Source organism: Oncorhynchus gorbuscha, linkage group LG04 (assembly GCF_021184085.1).
Source record: "Oncorhynchus gorbuscha isolate QuinsamMale2020 ecotype Even-year linkage group LG04, OgorEven_v1.0, whole genome shotgun sequence".
Lineage (NCBI taxonomy): Eukaryota > Metazoa > Chordata > Actinopteri > Salmoniformes > Salmonidae > Oncorhynchus > Oncorhynchus gorbuscha.
The window spans coordinates 50,903,839-50,928,609 of NC_060176.1; the positions used below are offsets into that span (position 1 = coordinate 50,903,839).

Sequence of the window (24,771 nt, forward strand, 5' to 3'; positions counted from 1 at the left end):
ATGGCTGGTCTCTCTCTGCTCTCTTTCACTCATACAACAATCTGGGCATGGCTGGTCTCTCTGCTCTCTTTCACTCATACAACAATCTGGGCATGGCTGGTCTCTCTGCTCTCTCTCACTCATACAACAATCTGGGCATGGCTGGTCTCTCTGCTCTCGCTGCTCTCTCTCACTCATACAACAATCTGGGCATGGTTGGTCTCTCTCTGCTCTCGCTGCTCTCTCTCACTCATACAACAATCTGGGCATGGTTGGTCTCTCTCTGCTCTCGCTGCTCTCTCTCACTCCTACAACAATCTGGGCATGGCTGGTCTCTCTCTGCTCTCTCTCACTCATACAACAATCTGGGCATGGCTGGTCTCTCTGCTCTCGCTGCTCTCTCTCACTCATACAACAATCTGGGCATGGCTGGTCTCTCTGCTCTCTCTCACTCATACAACAATCTGGGCATGGCTGGTCTCTCTCTGCTCTCTCTCACTCATACAACAATCTGGGCATGGCTGGTCTCTCTCTGCTCTCTTTCACTCATACAACAATCTGGGCATGGCTGGTCTCTCTGCTCTCTCTCACTCATACAACAATCTGGGCATGGCTGGTCTCTCTGCTCTCGCTGCTCTCTCTCACTCATACAACAATCTGGGCATGGCTGGTCTCTCTCTGCTCTCGCTGCTCTCTCTCACTCCTACAACAATCTGGGCATGGCTGGCCTCTCTCTGCTCTCGCTGCTCTCTCTCACTCATACAACAATCTGGGCATGGCTGGTCTCTCTGCTCTCTCTCACTCATACAACAATCTGGACATGGCTGGTCTCTCTCTGCTCTCTCTCACTCATACAACAATCTGGGCATGGCTGGTCTCTCTGCTCTCGCTGCTCTCCCTCACTCATACAACAATCTGGGCATGTCTGGTCTCTCTGCTCTCGCTGCTCTCTCTCTCATACAATCTGGGCATGGCTGCTCTCTCTCTGCTCTCGCTGCTCTCTCTCACTCATACAACAATCTGGGCATGGCTGGTCTCTTGCTGCTCTCGCTGCTCTCTCTCACTCATACAACAATCTGGGCATGGCTGGTCTCTCGCTGCTCTCTCTCACTCATACAACAATCTGGGCATGGCTGGTCTCTGCTCTCGCTGCTCTCTCTCACTCAGTCTGCTTAACAAGCAGGAGAAAACAGCGCCTCGCTCCTCTTCTTAGTCCGCTCCTCCTCAGGAGGCGCCCCCCCTATTCCTTTGTTCCTGCTCCATGAGGTGAGCCGCTGCTTTTCTCATCTTTATCTCTTCCTCCTCTTCCTCTCTGTGCCACAGTGAGACCTGTCTGCAGGGCACTGTCTGGGAATACTGGATTACATCCTGGGCATTGCAGGAAGAGTGGGAGTGTTGTGGAAAGGTGCAGCAGGCGGAGGCCGTGATGAGGCCGGACGGCCGGCAGGACAACTGCAGCAGAAGAGTCCTGTTCTGCTTTGGCTGCTGGAATGGCAGAATGGTGGGCTTGCCTTTAGCACGATGGAGGGCATGCTGCCAGCAAATCAATCAATAACTTCAATGGAGCTTTGTCAGCATGATGGCTGCTTCAGATCCAAAACGGTCTCCTCTCTTCTTCACATGCACTTACTATGTGTGATGTTAGCATGCTAGCGCGCTAGCCACAGCACGAGCTACTAGCCTCAATGATTCACCACAGACCGACTGTAAATTGGTGTTGGTATGCTATGCTAGCCTGCTGCATGCTACTCCTCATTATCAAGCACATTGTCTCATTGGTCCCTGTGTGTATAGTCATCGTGTAAAGGGGGAGGGCTGTGGTTGATGCAAAACTAGTATTGAAACTGAATGGGTTTATCGTTGAGAGAATGCCTTGTGTCCTTTTTATGTCATTTTTGTAGATGTATATGGCTAATTGTAAATATAATAGTTGCATGTGGATAAGGGAATGTTGAATGCTAGCTCCTAGCCTTTTGTTTTACACGTCTTTTTTTCTCAGTAGAAGTTAGTTTGTAAGTGAATTTGAATGCCGTATAAAACCATAATCTACCGTTATGTAACCAACGTTCCGGTGGTGTGGACACGTCTGTCAGCTCTGTTACAATCGGACCTTTCTATGGATTATACCTGTAACATGTAACTACTTCCTGGTCTCGGGCACAGTGGAATAGGACATAAAGGCCAAATGGAGATGCTTTTGAATAGTTAGGCCGATTGTTTACTCTAATTCAGTCATGGTATGCCATTCACTCCGATCAAAAGACGTCCTCATAAGATTGATGATGGACTTCTCTGTGAACATGGTGATGTGCATTCCACAGGAGGCTGCTGAGAGGAGAACGGCTCATCGTAATGTCTGGAACGGAGCGAATGGAATGGCGTCAAACACCTGGAGACCATGTGTCTGATGTGTTTGATGCCATTCTCCTCCGGCCGTCACTACGAGCCCATGCTCCCCAATCCAGGTGCCACCGACTTCCTGTGGCGCATTCGCTCAACTGCCTGATGCCTGAGTTCGATATCCCCCCCCCCCTTCTGTTATGTAGCCGTTGCTTTGTCTGGCAAAAGCAACGGACTCCTCTCACTGTTTATCACGTGGGTCTGCTCGTCAGCCAGGCTACATGTTGCTCCCCTGTCTGTCACCTTCCTGTCTGTCACCTTCCTGTCCGAGGAATGTGTTTGCTGCTGTTACATGCTCTTGTGACACCTGCTGGTAATGGGTGAGAGGCCAACCAGTAGCCAGAAGGTTGCTGGTTCAAGTCCAGGGCCAAGAAATACAATCAAGCGGAATATGAAGTTGCAAGCGGAAGGCTGCTGCTTTCAGATCCCATGTATTGCAGGTTACCATCTCCTGCCGTTGTGCCCTTGAGCAAGGCAATTAACCCCTAAAATAGCTAATGGGGTGTTCTACTCTGGCTGACTGACCTTGTGCTTTTCACAAACAAACAAGGGGTTGGGAGCAGAGTAGAAGAAGACTTAATATCACAGCAGAGAGGAATTAAGTACTGTTGAAGTGCTATTATTCTGCTCTTCACTCCACCGAGCTGAACTGTGCTCCTAGTCTCTAGTCAGGACAGGTGTTAACATGTTGCATCCTGACTGCTGATGAGTGTAACGGATCGACTGGTTGGTGACCGTTGAAAGTGGTACAAACAGGAAAAACTTGAGGTGTGTGTCATATCTTCCTCGTCAAGGCATACAATGCACCTGGACAAGCCTCCTATAGGCCTCCAATCCAGGGTTTCCATTAGCTGGTAAATGTAAGAAAATAAATATGAAAAGCCGATTTAAAAAAATAAATGTAAGTACAATTTATGCCAGCCATGAAGATGATAATATCCATTGCAAAAATGATTTTTATTCATTGACTGAAATATCAACTTCAAAGACATACTTCATAGGCTAATAAATCCTCAAGCTGCTTGGAAATTAGTGTAGTGTTTTTCTATTTTTCCTCACGTAAAACACTTGCGGTTGTCATAAGGGGCTTCGGCTGTGTTTACCAGACTGGGCAACTTTGGCAAAGATTGTGTTGATTAGGCCTATTCCCTTTTCCAGTGTGCCCGCCAAGAGAGGCTTCGTTCTCCAAAACAGATGGCCTCCAGTTCGTGCCTTCTTGAGCACAAAGTAAGGAGGCTGATGCCCCATGCAAGCTTCTCCAAGGAGTTGGACAGTTTTGACTTCCCAACAGCAGCTGCTCACTCTGCTGCAAACGCAAGTAAATTAGAGGCAAATTGTTGTTTGTCAGGCCCGGTCCTAGCAATTCTGCTGCCGCCCTAGGCAAGATCAACATATGCTGCCCGTGTCATGTGTAGTATAAAGATTTGGAATGGATTGATCAACTAGAGTAGTAATGTGTACCATGCTTAATTGGTTGATTTCAGTTGAGCTTATTCAATTGGAAACGAAACATCGCTGCCAACTATTTACATTAGTTTGTGTAGCAACCACTAGGCAGCCAACCGCTTATAGTAGGAAACAGAGTTATCAATAATCCACGTAGCTCACACACGACCCCCAACAGTTCAAATGACAATCAACAGAACATTTAACATCATCCAGTAGAACTGTAAAAAGAGTGAGATATAATTTGAAGTGCTTTCATAGATGCATGGCGCGGGCCTCGTTTTACAGGGAGCATTGTAAAATTAGCTTTCTTTCAATGAACCAGCCTTTAAAAAAATGTGTTTACATATTGAATTTGCATGTCCAACATCAGTTTAATAATTTCTTTATTTTGAGGCCTCCTAGAGTGTCCTCTTTCCACTGCTGCAGTGCTGAATCACAGCGGGAGAGGGGCAGGGCTGACCCGGTCATGGGTAGAAGAGATTCCAGCTTTTGTCAAATTAACATACCCCCCCCCCAAAAAAAATGTAAATAATTTTTTGCCGTTTTAGGTAACCCTAACCCTTTTCCTAACCTCAACCTAATTCTCCTAACCTGTTACGAAAAGTCAAATCCGACGTTAATTTGACAAGCTGTATCCCTTCTAGCCGTGACCTGCCTGCTGGCCCTGGTGTTCGTAGACGGCGGTGTTTGATTTATTAGACCTAATTTAAAATGTTCATGCCTAGGCTAAATTAAATTAGAGCGGCCTAGTTTTTAAAACCGCTGTTTTATTTATTAATAAAACATTCATACAAATAGCCCATAGGACACGTCGTTTGTAAGTTATATTATGCAATTATTATATTTTGACTTTGTTTTATTACTGTGTTGGTGAGTTGTTCTTCTTGGCTAAATGTTTTTATTTTATTTTTTATGGTTTATTATTTATAGCAGGAATGAAGACATAACAGGAAATGTTTTGCTTTTCAATAAAATCAGTCATCTTGGTATAAGAACATCATTCTAACTTGACAGGCTCATTTCTATTCTGTTTCAAATGAATTCCAATAATGTAAATGTGATTTTGAGCACCGTAGGTGGACACCCTAATGCGTTACGCACCCGATGCACGTGGATGTCTGGTCAATTTCTGAAATGTCCGGTAAATGAAAATTGTTGTCCTGCTACAAATTTTCCTGACGGAAACCCTGCTCCAAACCTATTGGGTAACATGGGTTAGGCATAGTCAGTATTCCTGTCCCCCCTTCTTTCATATAGGCCTATTTCTCTCTGTACACATCCTGTTTCTCTGGGTTTGATTTACTCCACTCTGTGTCTATTCTTTGGCTGGGGTTATGTTCTCATTACTATGCAGACTGATCTGAGGTGTTATCCTACCCCTCCCTCCCTTTCTCCAGGTGGAGTCGGGGTATGGTTCAGAGTCCAGTCTGAGGCGTCATGGTTCCATGCTGTCTCTCACCTCCGCTGCCAGTGGCTTCTCCGCCACCTCCACCTCCTCCTTCAAGGTAAACTACCACCACAACACTGTTTGAAATTACAGCCCCTGGAAAGATCTAGGCCAGTGTTTCTTAATCCTGGTCCTGGGGACCCAAAGGGGGGCACATTTTACTTTTTGCCCAGGATCAGGTGTATAGTGCTGGGGGGTGGGGGTCAAATGTACACCCCTTTTGGGTCCCCTGGGCCCAGTTTGTCAAAACGTTTAATCGGATTCTGTCATCCTCCTTTTTTGCCATCCCGGATCAGATCCATCTAGCTATTTTTTTGTATAAAAATAAAAGCAAGTTTATCATAAAAAAATAAACTGATAAAATCATTCTGATCCAGATACCACAATATCAAGATCACAGAATCCGTTTTTTCCCCCCAGTGCTTTTGACTACACCTACACTTTACAATCTACTGGACAGGTTGTGGTTGAACTTCTACACTGTCATAGGGAAACAGAGATGAGTAAACTACATGAATAAAGCTACCTTAATTACAAATAATAGAGCCTGCATATCACTTATAAGTAAGTGGATGCATTTATTTGACTCTTCTCAATATAACTGCCTATACTGCCGTCAATTGAACATGATGAACCTTTTGGTTTTTAAATTGTAAGAAAGTTTTTTTTAACCTCACCTAGTTACATTTGACATTTCTTGGTTGTAGAGCCTTTCACCTTTCTGAATCCACCCTTCCAGTGGGATGGAGATAATCCAGATGTTTATCATCAAAACTATTCTAATCACTACCCTTGAATTGAAAAACTCAAACAACATTTGATCCTGATTGAAAGGTCTAATTGGATTACTGAATCCCTATCCGAAGGATCCGAATCTCCTTTTTCAGTTTGGAAACCCAGTTCTAACATTTAATCCTATACAATTGCCGAAATCCGATTTTTAGACCATTTCTGAAGAACTGGGACCAGGATTAGAAAACCCTGACGTCGTCAGCCCTCCCGTTCATTCCCAATGCATGATTGTTGAATTATTTTCCCATGTAACGGTGAACCCCTGTGTGTGTTTGTGTGTGGTGTTGGACCAGCAGGGCCACAGCCTGCGGGAGAAGCTGGCGGAGATGGAGACGTTCAGAGACATCCTGTGCAGACAGGTGGACACGCTGCAGAAGTACTTTGACGGCTGCGCAGACGGCGTCTCCAAGGACGAGTTCCAGAGAGACAAAGGTACAAATGACAAGAAACGTCTGCTGAATAATCATTACAACTGCCTCTGTCACAGAGATGCATTTGCTCTGTACTTCTATGGTGTAAATACCACACCTGCCTAGTGGTTCCCCAGGAGGTAGATCAGTGATGGACTCTTGTTTGTCGTTTCCAGTAGTGGAGGAGGATGAAGATGACTTTCCCACCAGCACGCGTCCCAATGGTGACGGCCTTCACAACAACAACGGCAGCAGAGAGAAGTGTGAGTAACAGTGTAGGTTTAAGCAATAAGGCCCATGGGGGGGTGGTACAGTGCATTTGGAAAGTATTCGGGCACCTTCACTTTTTCCACATTTTGTTACGTTACAGCCTTATTCTAAAATTGATACATTTTTCCCTTATCAATCTACACACAATACTGCATAATGACATCACAATACCGCAGAATGACATCACAATACCCCATAATGACCAAGTGGAAAAACACGTTTTTAGACATTTTTGCACATTTTATTAAAAATAAAAAACTGATACTTTATTTACACAAATTGGAGCTCAGGTGCATCCTGTTTCCATTGATCATCCTTGATATGTTTCTACAACTTGAATGGAGTCCAACTGTGGTAAATTCAATTGATTGGACATGATTTGGAAAGGCACACAACTGTCTGTATAAGGTCCCACCTTTATGGTCGAGTGACCAGACGGAGCTACTCCTCAGTAAAAGGCACATGACAGCCCGCATGGAGTTTGCCAAAAGGCACCTAAAGGACACTGACCATGAGAAACAATATTCTCTGTTCTGATGAAACCAAGATTGGCCTGAATGCCAAGTGTCACGTCTGGAGGAAACCTGGCATCATCGTTACGGTGAAGCATGGTGGTGGCAGCACCATGCTGTGGGGATGTATTTCAGAGGCAGGGACTGGGAGACTCGTCAGGATAGAGGGAAAGATGAACAGAGCAAAGTACAGAGAGATCCTTGATGAAAACCTGCTCCAGAGGGCTCAGAACCTCAAACAGTGGCAAAGGTTCACCTTCCAACAGGACAACGCCCTAAGCACATAGCCAAGACAACACAGGAGTGGCTTCAGGACAAGTCTCTGAATGTCTTTGAGTGGCCCAGCCTGAGCCCGGACTTGAACCTGGTCGAACATCTCTGGAGAGACCTGAAAATAGTTGTGCAGCGACACTCACCATCCAGCCTGATAAAGCTTGAGAGGATCTGCAAAGAAGAATGGGAGAAACTCTCCAAATACAGGTGTGCCAAGCTTGTAGCGTCATAGCCAAGAAGACTTGAGGTTGTAATCACTGCCAAAGGTGCTTCAACAAAGTACACAAAGTACAGAGTAAAGGGTCTGAATACTTATGTAAATGTAATATTTCTAGAAAACTTGTTTTTGCTTTGTCATTGTGTAGATTGATGAGAAAAGACGACAATTTAATCGATTTTAGAATAAGGCTGTAACGTAACAAAAAGTGAAGGGGTCTGAATACTTTCAAATGCACTATATATGGCCGATATACCACGGCTAAGGGGGGTTCTTATGCACGACACAACACGGAGTGCCTGGATATAGCCCTTAGCCGTGGTATATTGGCCATATACCACCAACTCTGAGGTGCCTATAAACTGGTTACCAATGTAAACTAGTAGTTTTGCGTCATACCCAGGGTATGTTGCCTGATATACCACAGCTTTCAGCCAATCAGGACCCAAACTACCTGGTGTATATAATCACACTTATAGTAACTACTACTGGAGTTGCTACTACTCATAGCAGTTCCTTTGAGGAAGGCTCTTGACCCCTAAATAGCTCTAGGGGTGCTGCACTGTGGATGACCGTGTTCTCGTCCCAAATGTGTGTTTGTGTAGAATTTGCGTGTTGTGCATCAAAATATTTATCAGTTTTTTTTTTTCCTCCATCTAATAGTCTCTCGCTCTCTTTTTGTTCTCAGTGTTTCTCCCTGCCAGTCCTAAGGGCATGAATGGGATCGATTTTAAGGGCGAGGCCATCACGTTTAAGGCCACTACAGCTGGGATCCTGTCTACCCTGTCCCACTGCATCGAGCTCATGGTGAAGAGGGAGGACAGCTGGCAGAAGAGGCTGGACAAGGTATGTCACAGCCTACTGCTTCCATAGCCAATCACATGTCTTCTTTAGCCAAGGTCACTGGAAGAGTTCAACCCCTCACCTCCCATGGAAACTCTTCCCCAGTCAGGTTGTTGTTGCAGAAGAGTAAGCGTTGTCAATCAACCCGGCGGGTAAAATAGAAGTGGACTGGTGTGTTTATGGTTTTAGCCAATGAGCAGACCGTACACCTCTCATGCCAAGGTTCATGTAACTGGATGGGATTGGTGGATCCCGTCAATGCCCCACCCAGCCGAGATAGGCCACACTGTTGTGCAATAATAGGCAAGTAGATCATTTGTAAAGAATTCAACTTTTCAGGGGAGATCATGGTGGATTTACATTCTGTTAGGCTCTCATGTGATCTGTTGAATGACCAGGTTGACATTCTTTCTGAAAGCACTTTGTAGTGAAGACACTTGTTAAACACCTTTCACGACACTCCTGCTTCTGAAGGTAGTGTTTGACTGTTTATTTAGACATTGCATGAAATAAACCACCCTTCAGCTGCCAGGGCTCAAAACTGCGCCAAAAACACTCATTTTGAGCATTTGCCTTGGCAGTGCGACATCGGTCGCTTGGGTGTCAGTGAAGAAAATGTAGCTGGTCGCATTTAGTTTTTGATTCACATTTCACTTTTTAAAATGTTATTATCAAGATGTATTCAAACAGCAATGGGTGTGTAACGATGGGTATGCAGACCAGGTATTCAAAAAGTCTTGGTTGAATCTTTGCGATGCACAATTCGGTCATCATGCCCTGTTTGAGTGAACATTTCTTAAGGTTTTCTCAGTTAAATGTTGCCTGCAAAGTGAATGGTATCATGGTGATTTGTATCAATCACGGGGCATTTGTTTAGTAAACTCTGCCATCACATGTAGCCTACACTGTACGTTACACAGTACAAAACACTAGTAGCCAAACATAATGGCATCTTCCTAGGTGCTCAATTTAAAGGGCTTAAAATTAATATGTTATATTATTTTAACTATACCCCCCCCCCTCTCCTGAGGTGGTTTAAGGATTGTTGTGGACTTAGAACATCACATTTGTTGTTGAAAAACAGAAAGTAATTTGAGTGTGAAAACATCTGAGAACTCACAGGGAAAATTAAACTGGGAAAACTGAATTGGCCGAAACATGAAAGTGATTTTATAGGGCCCTGTAGTGACTGTAGTGACCGTTCAGATCTCTAACAAGTAACAAGCTTTATGAGATGGCGCTACAGTTTCATTTCTTCCCTCCAGACAATCAATGTAAATATGATATTGTCATAATAAAAGGTCATTATTTGTGTATGGATGGTAGGTCATTATAGGCTTTAGGCTACTTGTTCAGCCCACAAATGAAAGATAACGTATTCTTGTCATTCGGGCCGGTAGCTTTCAATTGGAATTGGGCCAATGAGCCACTGGCAAATGTACCTGAATGTCGAGCACTGCGAGGGCATGTTGACTTGAAATATGGCTAGTCATTACTAGCCTGGTTCTGTACGGAATGCAGGTACGTTATATGAGACTCAGGTCATTATCGGCGCGCTGCGACTCGGGTCATTATCGGCGCGCTGCGACTCAGGTCATTATCGGCGCGCTACGACCAAATCATGTGCGGGTACCATTTAACTGAGATCGTTTGTAGCACCAACGCCACCAGTGGAAAACGTTAGTCTGGAGCCCTGGCTGCATTTCTGTAATGTAAGGTTTTAATGGGGATATGAATGGATTAAGAATTTAGATTGGAGTTTGTAGATACTGCAGTCTGTTGGTATCCGCCCGCTACTATGCATCAGGCGCATGACAAAGCTCCACATCCTCACCCTGCTCAGCTGTTGAAAAACCAGTTCTTCCATCTTATTCCCAAGGCAAGTTGCCCAACCCCCAAAAAAGGTAGGAACAGGCTGCAGTTGGCTGATGCTACCGGATTGACACTAGCGTGGCCGGGTGTGTGTCTTGAGCGTAACCCATGTGGATCAGAGAGAGAGCGTCACAGGACGGGACACACACCAACACACAGACTGGACTTCGTAGTAGGATGACTGCTCGGACGTCTTGGTACAGTCTGTCTTCCTGGAAGCCCTCGTTACGCTTGGGGGCCGACTTCATGAAATACGATGGCCGGAGATGGATCCCACTACAGACATGCAGCTTCTTCTTTACAGTAGGTGTGGGCCTAGGTCTCTGCTATGGTTACTACACTCCACAGTGGATTGGAATACACTCTAAATGGAACCTAGAACCAGAACTAACTGCTCTACTTCAGTTTTCTCCTTCCCTCCACTATTCTAGTTCATATTTGTAGTTGTATTTGTATGTATTTGCAATTGTTACAAAGTGGTAGTGTATGACAATGGGGTTTATTCACTAGTTTGACAGATCTGTTCGTTTCGAGGTGGAGATCTTCATTCCGAAGGTACACGTTCTTTCTATCCTTCGTCAGTACAGTATGTAATGGACCTGGGGTAGAGATGAATCAGTACTGTCGTGGTCCATCTCGTAACACTTTGCGCTCCTCTCTCTCTCTCTCTCTCTCTCCACACTCCTTGTGACAGGTTCTCAGGCCGGTCGGCCAGGTTTAGTACACATAGATGGGGCACAGTGAGCTCGTCTCAGGGGTTGCCAGACAAAGGCGAGACTCTCTTGTCTTGAGTCAGTTTTACTTGCCTGTGGTGGAGCTTGAGACTGGAGGTTAAACCAGTTTGAGCAGAAATAAACTCCCAGGCGTCTGCTGGCTGGCTGGCTGGTATGTAGGCCTGGATCACAGTGTGCTGATGTACAGAGAGAACACACACACACACACACACACACCAACGGGGTCAGGGTTGAGAACTCTTTTGTGAACTAGACTATTTTAAGATAAGTGTAATAAGATTATCTCCAGCAACGCTTGTTTTCTGTTCATCCTCTGAAAGTTCAGGGTTGTTGGCATTGACAACTGTGGTTGATTATGGGCTTTTTAACCAGCTTGATAACTACCTTTCTATGTTTAATTTTAAACTAGCGAGACTTATCCTACCATAAACGCATGCTCTACAAGAACAGTGTTCCTTCCAGTTGAAGTGTGTGTGTGTGTGTGTGTGTGTGCGTGTTCAGGAGCTGGAGAAGAGGAGGAGGGTGGAGGATGCCTACAAGTCGGCCTTGAGTGAACTGAAGAAGAAATCTCACTACGGAGGCCCCGACTACGAGGTAATAATTCCAAACCTTTCAAACTGCAGACACTCTTGACACTTCCACCTGTAGTGATGATGTTTACTGGAACCACATGAGTGACCTTAGTCATGTTTTACCACTGGCTCATCATTTTCTAGTCTAGTATCTATACTGGACATCTTGCGGCTCATGGTTTTGACATTGTATTAGTCATGGTGGGTATTTCACCGTCAGATTGCGGGGCATTGATTCCTGTTGCATGAGATTGATTTGGCTACTAGATGCTACATCCTGACCTGGAAGCAGTACGTCTGTCTGACTGTGGTGTTTCTACAGGAGGGTCCTAACAGCCTCATCAATGAGGAGGAGTTCTTTGATGCGGTGGAAGCTGCCCTGGACAGACAAGACAAGATAGAGGAACAGGTAGGTTACACTTCTACATTCTATGTAGATCTGAGCAGCTTCTAGAGGGAAAAGCAATATGGTGGGTTGTCCACCTTTCCTACTGCAGAGAAATCCTTTCCTTTCAGATCTAGCATGTATTTGTTGGACCTAGAGGTGTGAGCGATTAAAAAAAATAAAAAAATAATAAATAAAAGTACATATTATATATTTTTTTGTGTAAATTGTATTTTAAATTGGACAACCTGAGCATTCTGAGTAATGTGGTGTTGATGTCTGGTTGTGTGTTCCTCCTCCATGTCAGTCAGAGAAGGTGAGGATACCCAGACTGACCCCCGTCCCCCCTGGAGACGCATACTCCGTCATCGGAACACACCGCTTTGCCAAACAGGTACTCGCACACACAGACCAACTAAATATGACAGCGTGTCACCAGAGCATTTAGCACAGTCAAGTCTGTTCAGTTGATATGGTTTGTCTCTGACATTCTTCCCTCTCACTATGAAGCTGTTTCACTGTAACAGGCCTGCCAGTACATGGCTATTGGTGTCTTCTCCTCTGTAGGCCACATAGAGAGACATCTGAGATCGTGTGTGTGTGTGTGTGTGTGTGTGTGTGTGTGTGTGTGTGTGTGTGTGTGTGTGTGTGTGTGTGTGTGTGTGTGTGTGTGTGTGTGTGTGTGTGTGTTGGTTTGATATGTTTTCCAACATGGGTATTCTTACTGGGCCTTTCTCTAGTGGTGTTTGTGTGGGATTTCCTCTACTCTCCAGACAGGTTGTTTTACACTGGGTTTCTATTGACCTCTCGTATTGATTTAGTCTGTTTTGTTTTGGGTAACCCTCTCATGTAGTGACGGGTGGTATAAACCCTCTCTGCTCGTCTTTCACATGTGGCGGTATCCTGGGTCTCATTCCCTGGATGTTTTTTCTCTCCTCTTTCTCCCCCTCACCTCTTTCTTTCTCTCCTCCTCTTTCTTTCTCCCCTTTTCCCCCTCTCTCCTTTCCTCTGTTCTCTCTCTCCCATCACACTTTCTCTCCACTCCTCCCCCTCTTTATTTCTCTCCTCCTCTTTCTTTCTCCCCCTCTCTCCTTTCCTCTGTTCTCTCTCTCTCCCATCACACTTTCTCTCCACTCCTCCCCCTCTTCCTCTGCCGCGTAGCCCCATAGCTACTCTTCCTCCCTGTCCTCCGTGGAATTAGTCAGTGCCTCAGATGATGTTCACAGATTCAGCGCACAGGTACTGTATGTGTTGCACCGCTAGCGTGTCACCAGCCCCCTGTGGATGCACACTGCCCTCTACTGACAGACTGGCTGCATGGGAATGACTAGGAGCTCTAATACACACTGTGCTGTCTACATAGCTTCAACACTGACTGATGACCTGTTCTTCAACTCGTTGTCTCGTTCCATCTTCAGTGTGTTTCTCCCACCACCCCCACCCCCGAGATCTGTCTTCACACTGTCCAGGGCTGTCCTTGACGAATCCATGTTCATTCCTTTTGCAAAATGATTAGAAGACATCTGTTATCAGTGTAGGCAAGCTGAGCTACAGGGCAGCTTAGATTCACGAAAACGTTGAAAAGGGGCCTCGTCATCGACATAACACAATGATATGGATTGAATTGTGTCTAGCATGAGAGGGAGTGTAGAGCTACGGCCACGCCCCCTGACCACCATCTGAGCTCAGCGGATGCAATGCACGACTGGATTCCTGTAGTTACCCCTCCCTCGCTCCCTCATTCACTGCATGATCAGGCATGGACCCCAGCAATGTGAGCATCAAGTGTGCTGTCTGTATGTCCTGTACCTTGTCTTCTTCTCCCTCCCGGTGATACTGTCTCTCTAATAGTGGCATGTAGTTCAGGCAGAGACTGCTACACCGCAGTGACTGCAGGCCCGCTACATCTGACGTCTGACTGTCTGTCTCAGGTGGAGGACGTGGTTCAGAATCACATGACCTACTCCCTGCAGGACATGGGTGGTGACGCCAACTGGCAGCTGGTGGTGGAGGAGGGCGAGATGAAGGTGAGGCTGCCCCCTGCATGCCTAGAAGACTACCTACAGACTACCTACCCGCTCACTCATACCGTGAACAGTGATGTGTGTGTGTGTATGGGTCCAATACGGCTACTGTCGGTGTGTATGGGTCCAATATGGCTACTGTCGGTGTGTGTGGGTCCAACATGGCTACTGTCGGTGTGTATGGGTCCAATACGGCTACTGTCGGTGTGTATGGGTCCAATATGGCTACTGTCGGTGTGTGTGGGTCCAACATGGCTACTGTCGGTGTGTATGGGTCCAATATGGCTACTGTCGGTGTGTATGGGTCCAATATGGCTACTGTCAGTGACTGTGTGCTATCTCAGGTGTACAGGAGAGAGGTGGAGGAGAACGGCATCGTTCTGGACCCTCTGAAAGCCACCCATGCAGTGAAGGGTGTGACCGGACACGAGTTGTGCCACTACTTCTGGGACACGGATGTACGCAATGACTGGGAGAGTGAGTCTGCCTCTTTCATCATCAGATTAACTTCATAGATTAGCATCTTTTTGTTTTCTTAATTTGCACACATCTTGAAATGTTGTTTTTTGTTTTTGTCCTGTCTTGCTCGATTTCTCTTCCAGCCACCATTGAAAACTTTAACGTGGTGGAGACGCTCTCAGACAATGCTGTTATAGTCTACCAGACACACAAGGTAATATACCGCTGGTTCTTCAGGTTCACTGTAGTCGGTCAGGCGGGTTGTCTTTGGACAGGTCACCTTTGATTGACAGCCAATGGTTGTGTTTCAGAGAGTATGGCCTGCCTCTCAGAGGGATGTCCTCTACCTATCAGCTATCAGGAAAATCCTGGCGACCAATGAGAATGACCCAGACACGTGGCTGGTCTGCAACTTCTCTGTAGATCACGACAACGCCCAGGTGAGTTCCACAGACACACCCAGGGATTGTTGTCATGCATGTTCTTAACATCTGATGCTAGAGATCCATGTCACATTGGAAGGGGTAAAGGGTCTTCCGCTCTCCTCTTACCTTTTCATCAACTCCCTTTTCGTTATGTAGCCCACCAACCGTTGTATCCGTGCCAAAATCAACGTGGCCATGATCTGCCAGACCCTGGTGAGCCCTCCAGAGGGCAACAAAGAGATCAGCAGGGACAACGTCCTCTGTAAGATCACGTATGTGGCCAACGGTGAGTACAGCAGCTCAATACCTTTTTCATGTCCCCACATGGTTGTCCTTATACGCCTGGTCAAGTTGACTTTATCCACCGATATAAAAATCTTCTTCCATAATGGAACCCAGCTAAGCTGGTCTGGTATATAGAGATTTTATGGCAGAGCTTTGTGTGGATGGAGAATGAGAGTTAAATGTAGAATATAGTGATTCTATCGCTCCATGCAGGCTTACTGTTTGTAGCCATGTATTGACTGAGAGGTTGTTTTTCCCTAGTGAACCCTGGAGGCTGGGCCCCTGCCTCAGTCCTTAGAGCAGTGGCCAAGAGAGAATACCCCAAGTTCCTCAAACGCTTCACCGGCTACGTCCAGGAGAAGACCAGCGGAAAACCTATCCTCTTCTAAATCTCACCGGTAATACCTAACTCACCCCCCCCCCCCCCCCACAGCCACAAGCCTTCTATATAGACCATAGACATTGAATTACTCTTTACCACACATGTCAAATGAATAAATCAGTTGAGGTTGTCTTTAATTGTGTGCCATATTTAAAGGGAAAATCAACTAAATAATTATTTTTAGTATTTCTTTTCTCATTAGTCCACTGTTGCATGTCACCACCATGATTCATTAAAATAAAATAGTTTTGAGTGGATTTTCCCTCAATTTTTGGGGGGGTAACTTTCTTTCTCCTTGTCTTCTCTCAGGTGTTGGAAGGCGAAACACCTTGTCCTGAAGAGATATGGCTACATTTCCCATCATTCAATGGGCTCCCACAGACTACATTACCCATTCATCTGTCAACCGGAATTTCTTTACAAATGTTCCAGATGAAATAATCGTATCAGACTGATTTAGGGCTGTAATCCATCAGTAGTTGCTAGCCACCTGAGCCACAAAAACATTGTTAAACTGTCCATGGATGTGTTTGTATATAAATTCAAGAATTTCTGAAACGACAGAACCAATCTTTTTGTAAATTGTTTTGTAAATCATTTCCAATTATATTATTTTGGACTATACTTTTTCATTTGCTTTAATCACTGATTATCACAGCGTCTTTTCATGCTGTTAATTTCACTACAAAGAAGGAAACTGAGTAGAGTTCAGGCAAAGTGGCTAACCTTCTCTCCCTCTAGTGACGACCTGTGGTCTGATGGGGGGAGGGAGTCCAAAGCTTTGTACACTCTTTTTGGCTAAAATCTCTACATTTGTAGATCATAGCTGTAAAGGAGCACTATGGATGTGATGTATTATACAGAGGCCGAGATACACCGGTAAACTAATGATCTATGTGAATTGACTTAAGGCAACCTGGAATTGGAAGAACAAGTGTCATATGTTCTTTGATTTGACAGTATGGATGGATAAGATTGAAGTAATCTGTTGAATGTGACCCAGCAACACTATCAAGTGTTGGTTGTCCCCTCCCTCTCACTATGTTTTGTCCAAGTAACATACAGCTTATATACGTTGCGCCACAGCATTGGGTGTTCAGATGGACCTCGTCATTGGCTTCAAAGGCTTTTGGGATCGCCGTTTCTACGTGACATTTCACATCCCGACACGATGCTTTAGACACCAGGACAAATCCACTACAGTATAATATGGCCAGATGTGCTTTTAGATTGAGACACTAAACATTTCACACCTCAATATTGTGGAATCAAAAAGTCTGTAAAGCTGAGGGCAGAATCCTCCAATCAGCTTCTCAGAATCCATGGGGAAACAGCTGAATACATTTGTCTTGAATGTTCTATATAAAGAATGGGAACACTTTGTATATTTCTAAGTCCTCAAGTGATATTTGCACTAAATGCAATTGGACAATGTTCGATAAATTAAAATTGCTACACTACAGAAATGAGCTGACTTGCATTTGTACTTTACACTAACTAGCAAATGAGCAGGGGTTTGGTGTGGATGATTACCTCTTGCGTTCTACATGAATGAATGGGAAATGTGAGAGACAAGTGTCAAGCATTTTTATTTCTTTTAGGAGTGTCTTTACATTCAATGATTAAAATATATCTCTTCAGCAAACCGTATATTTGAGATTTATGTAATAAATTATGTTCTCAAAACCGACACGTGATCATGGAATTCAGAGAGACAGTTTGATATGGGTCTTCAGGGTGAGGTCATGTACCAGCTTCTCAGTCTAAAATGGAGGTCAACTGCTGCTTAGCAATAAAGAGGACACGCTTGTTCAAAGAAAATCCTCAGCCATGACACCCCTTCCCCATAAAACTAGTCTCTGTGCATCAAAAACAATCTACCGTAGTCCTTCATTGTCTGTGCATCTACCAACGTACTTAGCAATGACATACATAGGTGTAAAAATGTGCATATTCCACCGATCCAAAACTGTGTTTAGGTTTGGTGATCACTTAAACCCAACATTCAAGAAAAATAGTTCTTACATACAGTATTCAAAACTAACATCCAAAGTGCCATTTTGTCAGGAACGAGTGCATATCACCCTCCTCCATGGAGCTGGAGATCCAGAAACACTGACCCCATCTCAGGTCAACAGCAGGCCTTCAAACTGCTCCTTTACTTCATTCCAATCAGACAGGACTTCGTAGCAAGATGGTTGGTTGGCTGGCTACCTTCAACATAGCAGCCAATGAGTCGTTAGAGTTTGGCCATGGCGGTTTCAGAATGTATCAGTTCCATTTACAGCATAATGAGTCCAGGCTCGTCCTCCATATTGGCCTTGTTTTCCATGACACCATCACACTTTTGCAATGGCCAAGATGCTGTTGTCACTGTAAACGTTCATCCAACCAGCTACTACAAAGCAAGTGCTATAACTTTTAAATCACTTTAGAGTCACTTCTGGTCCGTAGGAAAATTAAAACATTCAAAAAAATGTTTTTCTATACTTTAAATATATATATATGAATTTATAGGCCATGGAAAAATGAATATTCTACAAAAAGAAAATAAGGGACTTCTCTGACATGCTCTAAGAAGCAGTTGGGTCTGAAATTGATCACATTAATTATGGAATGTCATGTAATTCCAATGGATGTCAATCACTGATTTCATTGGTGTCTTGTTTCAGTCCATCAGCCTATCAGATGTGAGCATCCCAGTCCTTTGTTTTGGTGACAGAGTGGATCTTGCAGCGCTGGGGGTGGAGTCAAAGGAGCCCTGTCCAATGGAGTGTAGCGATTGTCAGATGATTGACAAAAGTAAAATGGTGGAGGAAATGGTTGTCTGTAAGCTTCCCCTTTCACTGAAACACAAGAGAGAAAGTGCAGTGTGAGTAAATACTACAAATACAGCTCATTATATCCCCTTGACATATCTGTTCCTAAGGCAGGGGTGGGCATCTTCAGTCCTGGAGGGCCAAATCTAAGGCAGGGGTGGGCATCTTCAGTCCTGGAGGGCCAAATCTAAGGCAGGGGTGGGCATCTTCAGTCCTGGAGGGCCAAATCTAAGGCAGGGGTGGGCATCTTCAGTCCTGGAGGGCCAAATCTAAGGCAGGGGTGGGCATCTTCAGTCCTGGAGGGCCAAATCTAAGGCAGGGGTGGGCATCTTCAGTCCTGGAGGGCCAAATCTAAGGCAGGGGTGGGCATCTTCAGTCCTGGAGGGCCAAATCTAAGGCAGGGGTGGGCATCTTCAGTCCTGGAGGGCCAAATCTAAGGCAGGGGTGGGCATCTTCAGTCCTGGAGGGACAAATCTAAGGCAGGGGTGGGCATCTTCAGTCCTGGAGGGACAAATCTAAGGCAGGGGTGGGCATCTTCAGTCCTGGAGGGACAAATCTAAGGCAGGGGTGGGCATCTTCAGTCCTGGAGGGACAAATCGAATTTGATTTGTCACATCCGCCGAATAGAACAGATGTTCACTTACGAGCCCTTTCCCACTAATGCAGAGATGGTAAGAGACATTTGATCAATTAAAAAAGTAAATGGTAACACAAATAACGAGGCTGAATACAAGGAAAACCTCTGGGTATTTGATTTAGGAACAGATCAGTCAATGTGCAGGGGTACGAGTTAGTTGAGGTAATATGTATGTAGGTAGCGGTAAAAGTGACTTGGCAATCAGGATAAGGTGCCTTCAGAAAGTAATCACACCCCTTGACTTTATCCACATTTTGTTGTTACAGCCTGAAATGTATTAAATAGAAATTTTGTGTTACTGATCTACACACAATACAATATAATGTCAAAGTGGAATTATGTTTTTAGAAATGTTTACAAATCTATTAAAAAACTAAATAAGTAAAAATATTCTTAACAAGTTACATAATAATTGCATGGACTCTGTCTAAAATAATACTGTTTAACAATTATTTATAAATGACTACCCCATCTTTATACCCCACACATTCAGATAATTGTAAGGTCCCTCAGTCAAGCAGTGGATTTCAAGCATAGATTCAGCCACAAAGGCCAGGGAGGGTTTGGAATGGTTTGCAAAGAAGGGCACCTATTAGTAGATTAGTGATAAAAAATGCAGATATCGAATATCCCTTTGAGCACGGTGCAGTTATTAATTACACTCTGGATGATGTATCAATACACTGCATTCGCCCTTCCTAACGAAGTTGCAAGAGAGGAAGGAAACCACTCAGGGATTTCACCATGAGGCCATTGGTGATTTTAAAACAGTTGCAGAGTTTAAATGGTAGTGATAGGAGATAATTGTAGTTACTCCACAATACAAACAAAAAATACAGAGGGAAAATAAGGAAGCCTGTAAAGAATACAAATACTCCAAAACCTGCATCCTGTTTGCAATAAGGCACTAAAATAATACTGCAAAAAAAATGTGGCAAAGAAATTAACCCAGTCTAGGACTTGGGTGGCTGGAGTCTGACAATTTTTAGGGTTTTCCTCAGACACCGTCTGGTATAGGAGGTCCTGGATGGCAGGGAGCTTGACCCCAGTGATGTACTGGGCCATACACACTACCCTCTGTAGCGACTTACAGTCAGAATGCCCAAGCAGTTGTCATACCAAGCTATGATACAGCCAGTCAAGATGCTCTCAATGGTGAAGCTGTAGAACTTTGAGGATCTGAGGGCCCATGCCAAATCTTTTCAGCCTACAGAGGTGGGGGAAGTGGCATTGTCGTGCCCCCTTCATGACTATGTTGGTGTGTATGGACCATGATAGGTCCTTAGTGATGTGGACACAGAGTGACTTTAAGCTCTCAGAACGCTCCACCACAGCCCCTCCCAAATGGCACCATATTCCCTATGGCACTACTATATATGGGCACTTGTCAAATGTAGTGCACTATTTAGGGAAAAGGGTGCCATTTGGGATACACCCATTGGGTGAGAACTCACTAAGTAGACGTCGAGCACTGAGCCATCGTCCTGGTCCATGTCCACCTCTACGTCCATGGTGCTCTGCTCTGACGTCAGACAGATGGCGCTGTCCTCCAGGGTGAATGTGGAGCTGGACGCCATGTCGTCTCTAAAGGGACACAGGAGAACCAAAGTCACATGAGTAGACATACAAAAGAAAGTATGAGTCCCAATATGGCACCCTATTCCCTACATAGTGTCATTATTTTGTCCCGAGTGCACTACTTTTGACAAGGCCCATAGGGGCTCTGGTCAAAAGAAGTGCACTGTGTAGGGAATAGGGTGATATTTGGGATGAAACTAAAGTATAACATAACACACTCCTTCCAAACATTACTTAACACACTCCTTCCCAAGTGGAGGCTTGGTAACAACTGGTGTGTGGTGGCCAGTGCGTTCCGTATGGATGAAGCCGATATGGTTTTGTTTATTAAGTGGATCAAAATAAAGGGGTCGTTCTTTTGAATGCTGGCGGTGCTTTCACTCTAGTGGTAGCATGAGACGGAGTCTACAACCCACACAAGTGGCTCAGGTAGTGCAGCTCATCCAGGATGGCACATCAATGCGAGCTGTGGCAAGAAGGTTTGCTGTGTCTGTCAGTGTAGTGTCCAGAGCATGGAGGCGCTACCAGGAGACAGGCCAGTACATCAGGGGACGTGGAGGAGGCCGTAGGAGGGCAACAACCCAGCAGCAGGACCGCTACCTCCGCCTTTTGTGCAAGGAGGAGCACTGCCAGAGCCCTGCAAAATGACCTCCAGCAGAGCACAAATGTGCATGTGTCTGCTCAAACAGTCAGAAACAGACTCCATGAGGGTGGTATGAGGGCCCGGCATCCACAGGTGGGGGTTGTGCTTACAGCCCAACACCGTGCAGGACGTTTGGCATTTGCCAGAGAACACCAAGATTGGCAAATTTGTCACTGGCGCCCTGTTCTCTTCACAGATGAAAACAGGTTCACACTGAGCACATGTGACAGACGTGACAGAGTCTGGAGACGCCTTGGAGAACGTTCGGCTGCCTGCAACATCCTCCAGCATGACCGGTTTGGCGGTGGGTCAGTCAAGGTTTGGGGTGGCATTTATTTGGGGGGCCACACAGCCCTCCATGTGCTCGTCAGAGGTAGCCTGACTGCCATTAGGTACCGAGATGAGATCCTCGGACCCCTTGTGAGACCATATGCTGGTGCGGTTGGCTCTGGGTTCCTCCTAATGCAAGACAATGCTAGACCTCATGTGGCTGGAGTGTGTCAGCAGTTCCTGCAAGAGGAAGGCATTAATGCTATGGACTGGCCCGCCCGTTCCCCAGACCTGAATCCAATTGAGCACATCTGGGACATCATGTCTCGCTCCATCCACCAACGCCACGTTGCACCACAGACTGTCCAGGAGTTGGCGGATGCTTTAGTCCAGGTCTGGGAGGAGATCCCTCAGGACACCATCCGCCACCTCATCAGGAGCATGCCCAGGCGTTGTAGGGAGGTCATACAGGCACGTGGAGCGCACACACACTACTGAGCCTAATTTTGACTTGTTTTAAGGCCATTACATCAAAGTTGGATCAGCCTGTAGTGTGGTTTTCCACTTTAATTTTGAGTGTGACTCCAAATCCAGAGCTCCATGGGTTGATAAATTTCATTTCCATTGATAATTTTTGTGTGATTTTGTTGTCAGCACATTCAACTACGTAAAGTAAACTACGTATTTAATAAGAATATTTCATTCATTCATTCAGATCTAGGATGTGTTATTTTAGTGTATGAAAGAAGCAAAGCCCAGGTAAAAAAGTAGAGGAAAGCCTTCTGAAAACATAACCCTGGGAAAGTTCATATTTATCAGCAGGACAATTAAACAAACGTTAATGCCAAGACACCAGAATGGCTTTCCAAGAGGTGCTGCGTGTTCCCGGAGTGGTCCAGTCTCAGTCCGGACTTAAATTAACTTCAGGCTGAGCAATTCCGCAAAAAAAAATGATGGATAAATGTTGCTCTAAGAGTTGTGCGAAGTTTGTAGAATCTTATTCAAAATGATACACAGATGTGTAAAGCTGCCTCCACCAACTATGAACTCTGGGGTGTGAAGACATCAATAAATCCTTGTTTTTCTATTTTTTTAGGACATTAGGACAACTTCCTAAAATGATCGTTCACTCTGAAAATGTTGAGCATGTTGTGTATGGAAAACAACAAATTGAATCCCTTTCAAAACTTCATTTTAAAGGCAGTAAAACGTGAAGACTCTAAATCCCCAAAACATGTCACTACAACTCAACACATCACTACTGGGACAAGCCGATTTGCTTACTCTATGTACTTTAAACAACGAATAAACAACATTTTGCAGTATAAAGTAATTGCAATACGTTTTATCATTGATAAACAGTTCAATATCAACAAAAACGTATGATATGCAACTATTTTTTCATGGTCGCCAAGGCAACGCTATGTGTATGCAAATTAAATGTCACGCAATTCAAGAACAACCCAAAAAGGCCTTAAGGTGGTTTACAATTTCGCACAACACAACAAAGTTAGGAAACCACTAACATAACAGGCCATACAGATGGTGTAGCTAAATGCATGTTGAATCAAAGAATCCAGCATCAAAAAGACAAAAAACACCTTCAGGGGATGGAGAGAGAAACAGTCTGACTGTGTGATGTCTGATGTCTGGCTGTAGAGGTCTCTCTAGGGGAAGTTTCTGTCTATGAACTCAGACAACAGGATATGAGTGAATCTAGGGCAGGGAATTCTGGGACATTCTGTTTTACGTGAAGCTCCTTTATTGGGCTATGGACATCGAAAAACAGTCCCCAAATAATCTTCTCCTGACGTAGGAAAATAAACGTCCATGAAAACACAGCATTGTGAACAGCAGGGGGCTCTATGGGGCTGGTGTGAAATCTGAAACAGGCCATTTACAAAGTCACCTGACTTTGCTTAAATTGAGGAATGTGTTTACCATTTTATGGCACGTTATTGCCTACCTCTCTTAAAGGTGACACACACACACACACACACACACACACACACACACACACACACACACACACACACACACACACACACACACACACACACACACACACACACACACACACACACACACACACACACACACACACACACACACACACACACACACACACACACACCTGTTACTGACTGACACAGTATATACAGAGTGGAAATCACCCTGGCAGCAAATCACACAATTTTTCATCTAAACAATGCCTCTTAATCAGACCTTCTGAAAGCCTGGAGTCAAATATTAATGAAACATTAATAAAAACAATTGAGGGCAACAGACAGGTGCCTGAGAAGGGAGCAAGACCAGGCAGGACTCAGAATGGAGGCTTTGAGTTAGAGTCAGAACTACTGGACGGACAGACGGAGAGGGCTGGGGGGAGATGAGAGGATAAGAAACGGACGGACGGACGGACAGACGGAGAGGGCTGGAGGAGATGAGAGGAGAAGAAACAGACTACTGGACGGACAGACGGAGAGGGCTGGGGGGAGATGAAAGGAGAAGAAACAGACTACTGGACGGACAGACAGACAGAGAGAGAGGGCTGGGAGGAGATGAGAAGAAACAGACTACTGGACGGACAGACAGACAGAGAGAGAGGGCTGGGGGGAGATGAGAGGAGAAGAAACAGACTACTGGACAGACAGACGGAGAGGGCTGGGGGAGATGAGAGGAGAAGAAACAGACTACTGGACAGACAGACAGAGAGAGAGGGCTGGGGGAGATGAGAGGAGAAGAAACAGACTACTGGACAGACAGACAGAGAGAGAGGGCTGGGGGAGATGAGAGGAGAAGAAACAGACTACTGGACAGACAGACGGAGAGAGAGGGCTGGGGGAGATGAGAGGAGAAGAAACAGACTACTGGACAGACAGACAGAGAGAGAGGGCTGGGGGGAGATGAGAGGAGAAGAAACAGACTACTGGACGGACAGACAGAGAGAGAGGGCTGGGGGAGATGAGAGGAGAAGAAACAGACTACTGGAAAGACAGACTGAGAGGTCTGGGGGGAGATGAGAGGAGAAGGGACAGACGGAGAGGGCTGGGGGGAGATGAGAGGAGAAGAAACAGACTACTGGACGGACAGA

The 24,771-nt window shown here is 45.3% G+C and overlaps 2 protein-coding genes across 5 annotated transcripts in view; one reads left to right on the plus strand and one right to left on the minus strand.

Moving 5' to 3' along the window:
- LOC124034231 (ceramide transfer protein-like) overlaps window positions 1-17,062 on the plus strand; it is a 43,286-nt gene extending 26,224 nt beyond the window's left edge. Inside the window, exons 4-18 of one of the 4 annotated variants that reach the window (XM_046347125.1) lie at window positions 5,226-5,333; window positions 6,361-6,499; window positions 6,657-6,740; window positions 8,438-8,595; window positions 11,700-11,792; window positions 12,093-12,179; window positions 12,463-12,549; window positions 13,317-13,394; window positions 14,087-14,182; window positions 14,524-14,656; window positions 14,782-14,852; window positions 14,950-15,078; window positions 15,220-15,349; window positions 15,610-15,746; window positions 16,040-17,062. In XM_046347125.1, the coding sequence (XP_046203081.1) occupies window positions 5,226-5,333; window positions 6,361-6,499; window positions 6,657-6,740; window positions 8,438-8,595; window positions 11,700-11,792; window positions 12,093-12,179; window positions 12,463-12,549; window positions 13,317-13,394; window positions 14,087-14,182; window positions 14,524-14,656; window positions 14,782-14,852; window positions 14,950-15,078; window positions 15,220-15,349; window positions 15,610-15,737 (1,521 nt within the window). In that variant the 3' untranslated portion in view covers window positions 15,738-15,746; window positions 16,040-17,062. Of the gene's footprint in view, window positions 1-5,225; window positions 5,334-6,360; window positions 6,500-6,653; window positions 6,741-8,437; window positions 8,596-11,699; window positions 11,793-12,092; window positions 12,180-12,462; window positions 12,550-13,316; window positions 13,395-14,086; window positions 14,183-14,523; window positions 14,657-14,781; window positions 14,853-14,949; window positions 15,079-15,219; window positions 15,350-15,609; window positions 15,747-16,039 lie in introns of all 4 variants that reach the window. The other 3 variants (XM_046347124.1, XM_046347126.1, XM_046347127.1) reach the window with 3 other exon arrangements.
- Window positions 17,063-17,303: 241 nt separating this feature from the next.
- The window catches only part of LOC124034232 (phosphatidylinositol 4-phosphate 5-kinase type-1 beta-like), a 96,088-nt gene continuing 88,620 nt past the window's right edge, over window positions 17,304-24,771 (minus strand). The window contains exons 14-15 of the mRNA XM_046347128.1: window positions 20,641-20,770; window positions 17,304-18,576 (exon numbers count right to left, since the gene is read on the minus strand). Coding sequence (XP_046203084.1) covers window positions 18,574-18,576; window positions 20,641-20,770 — 133 coding nt within the window. The 3' untranslated portion in view covers window positions 17,304-18,573. The remainder of the gene's footprint in view (window positions 18,577-20,640; window positions 20,771-24,771) is intronic.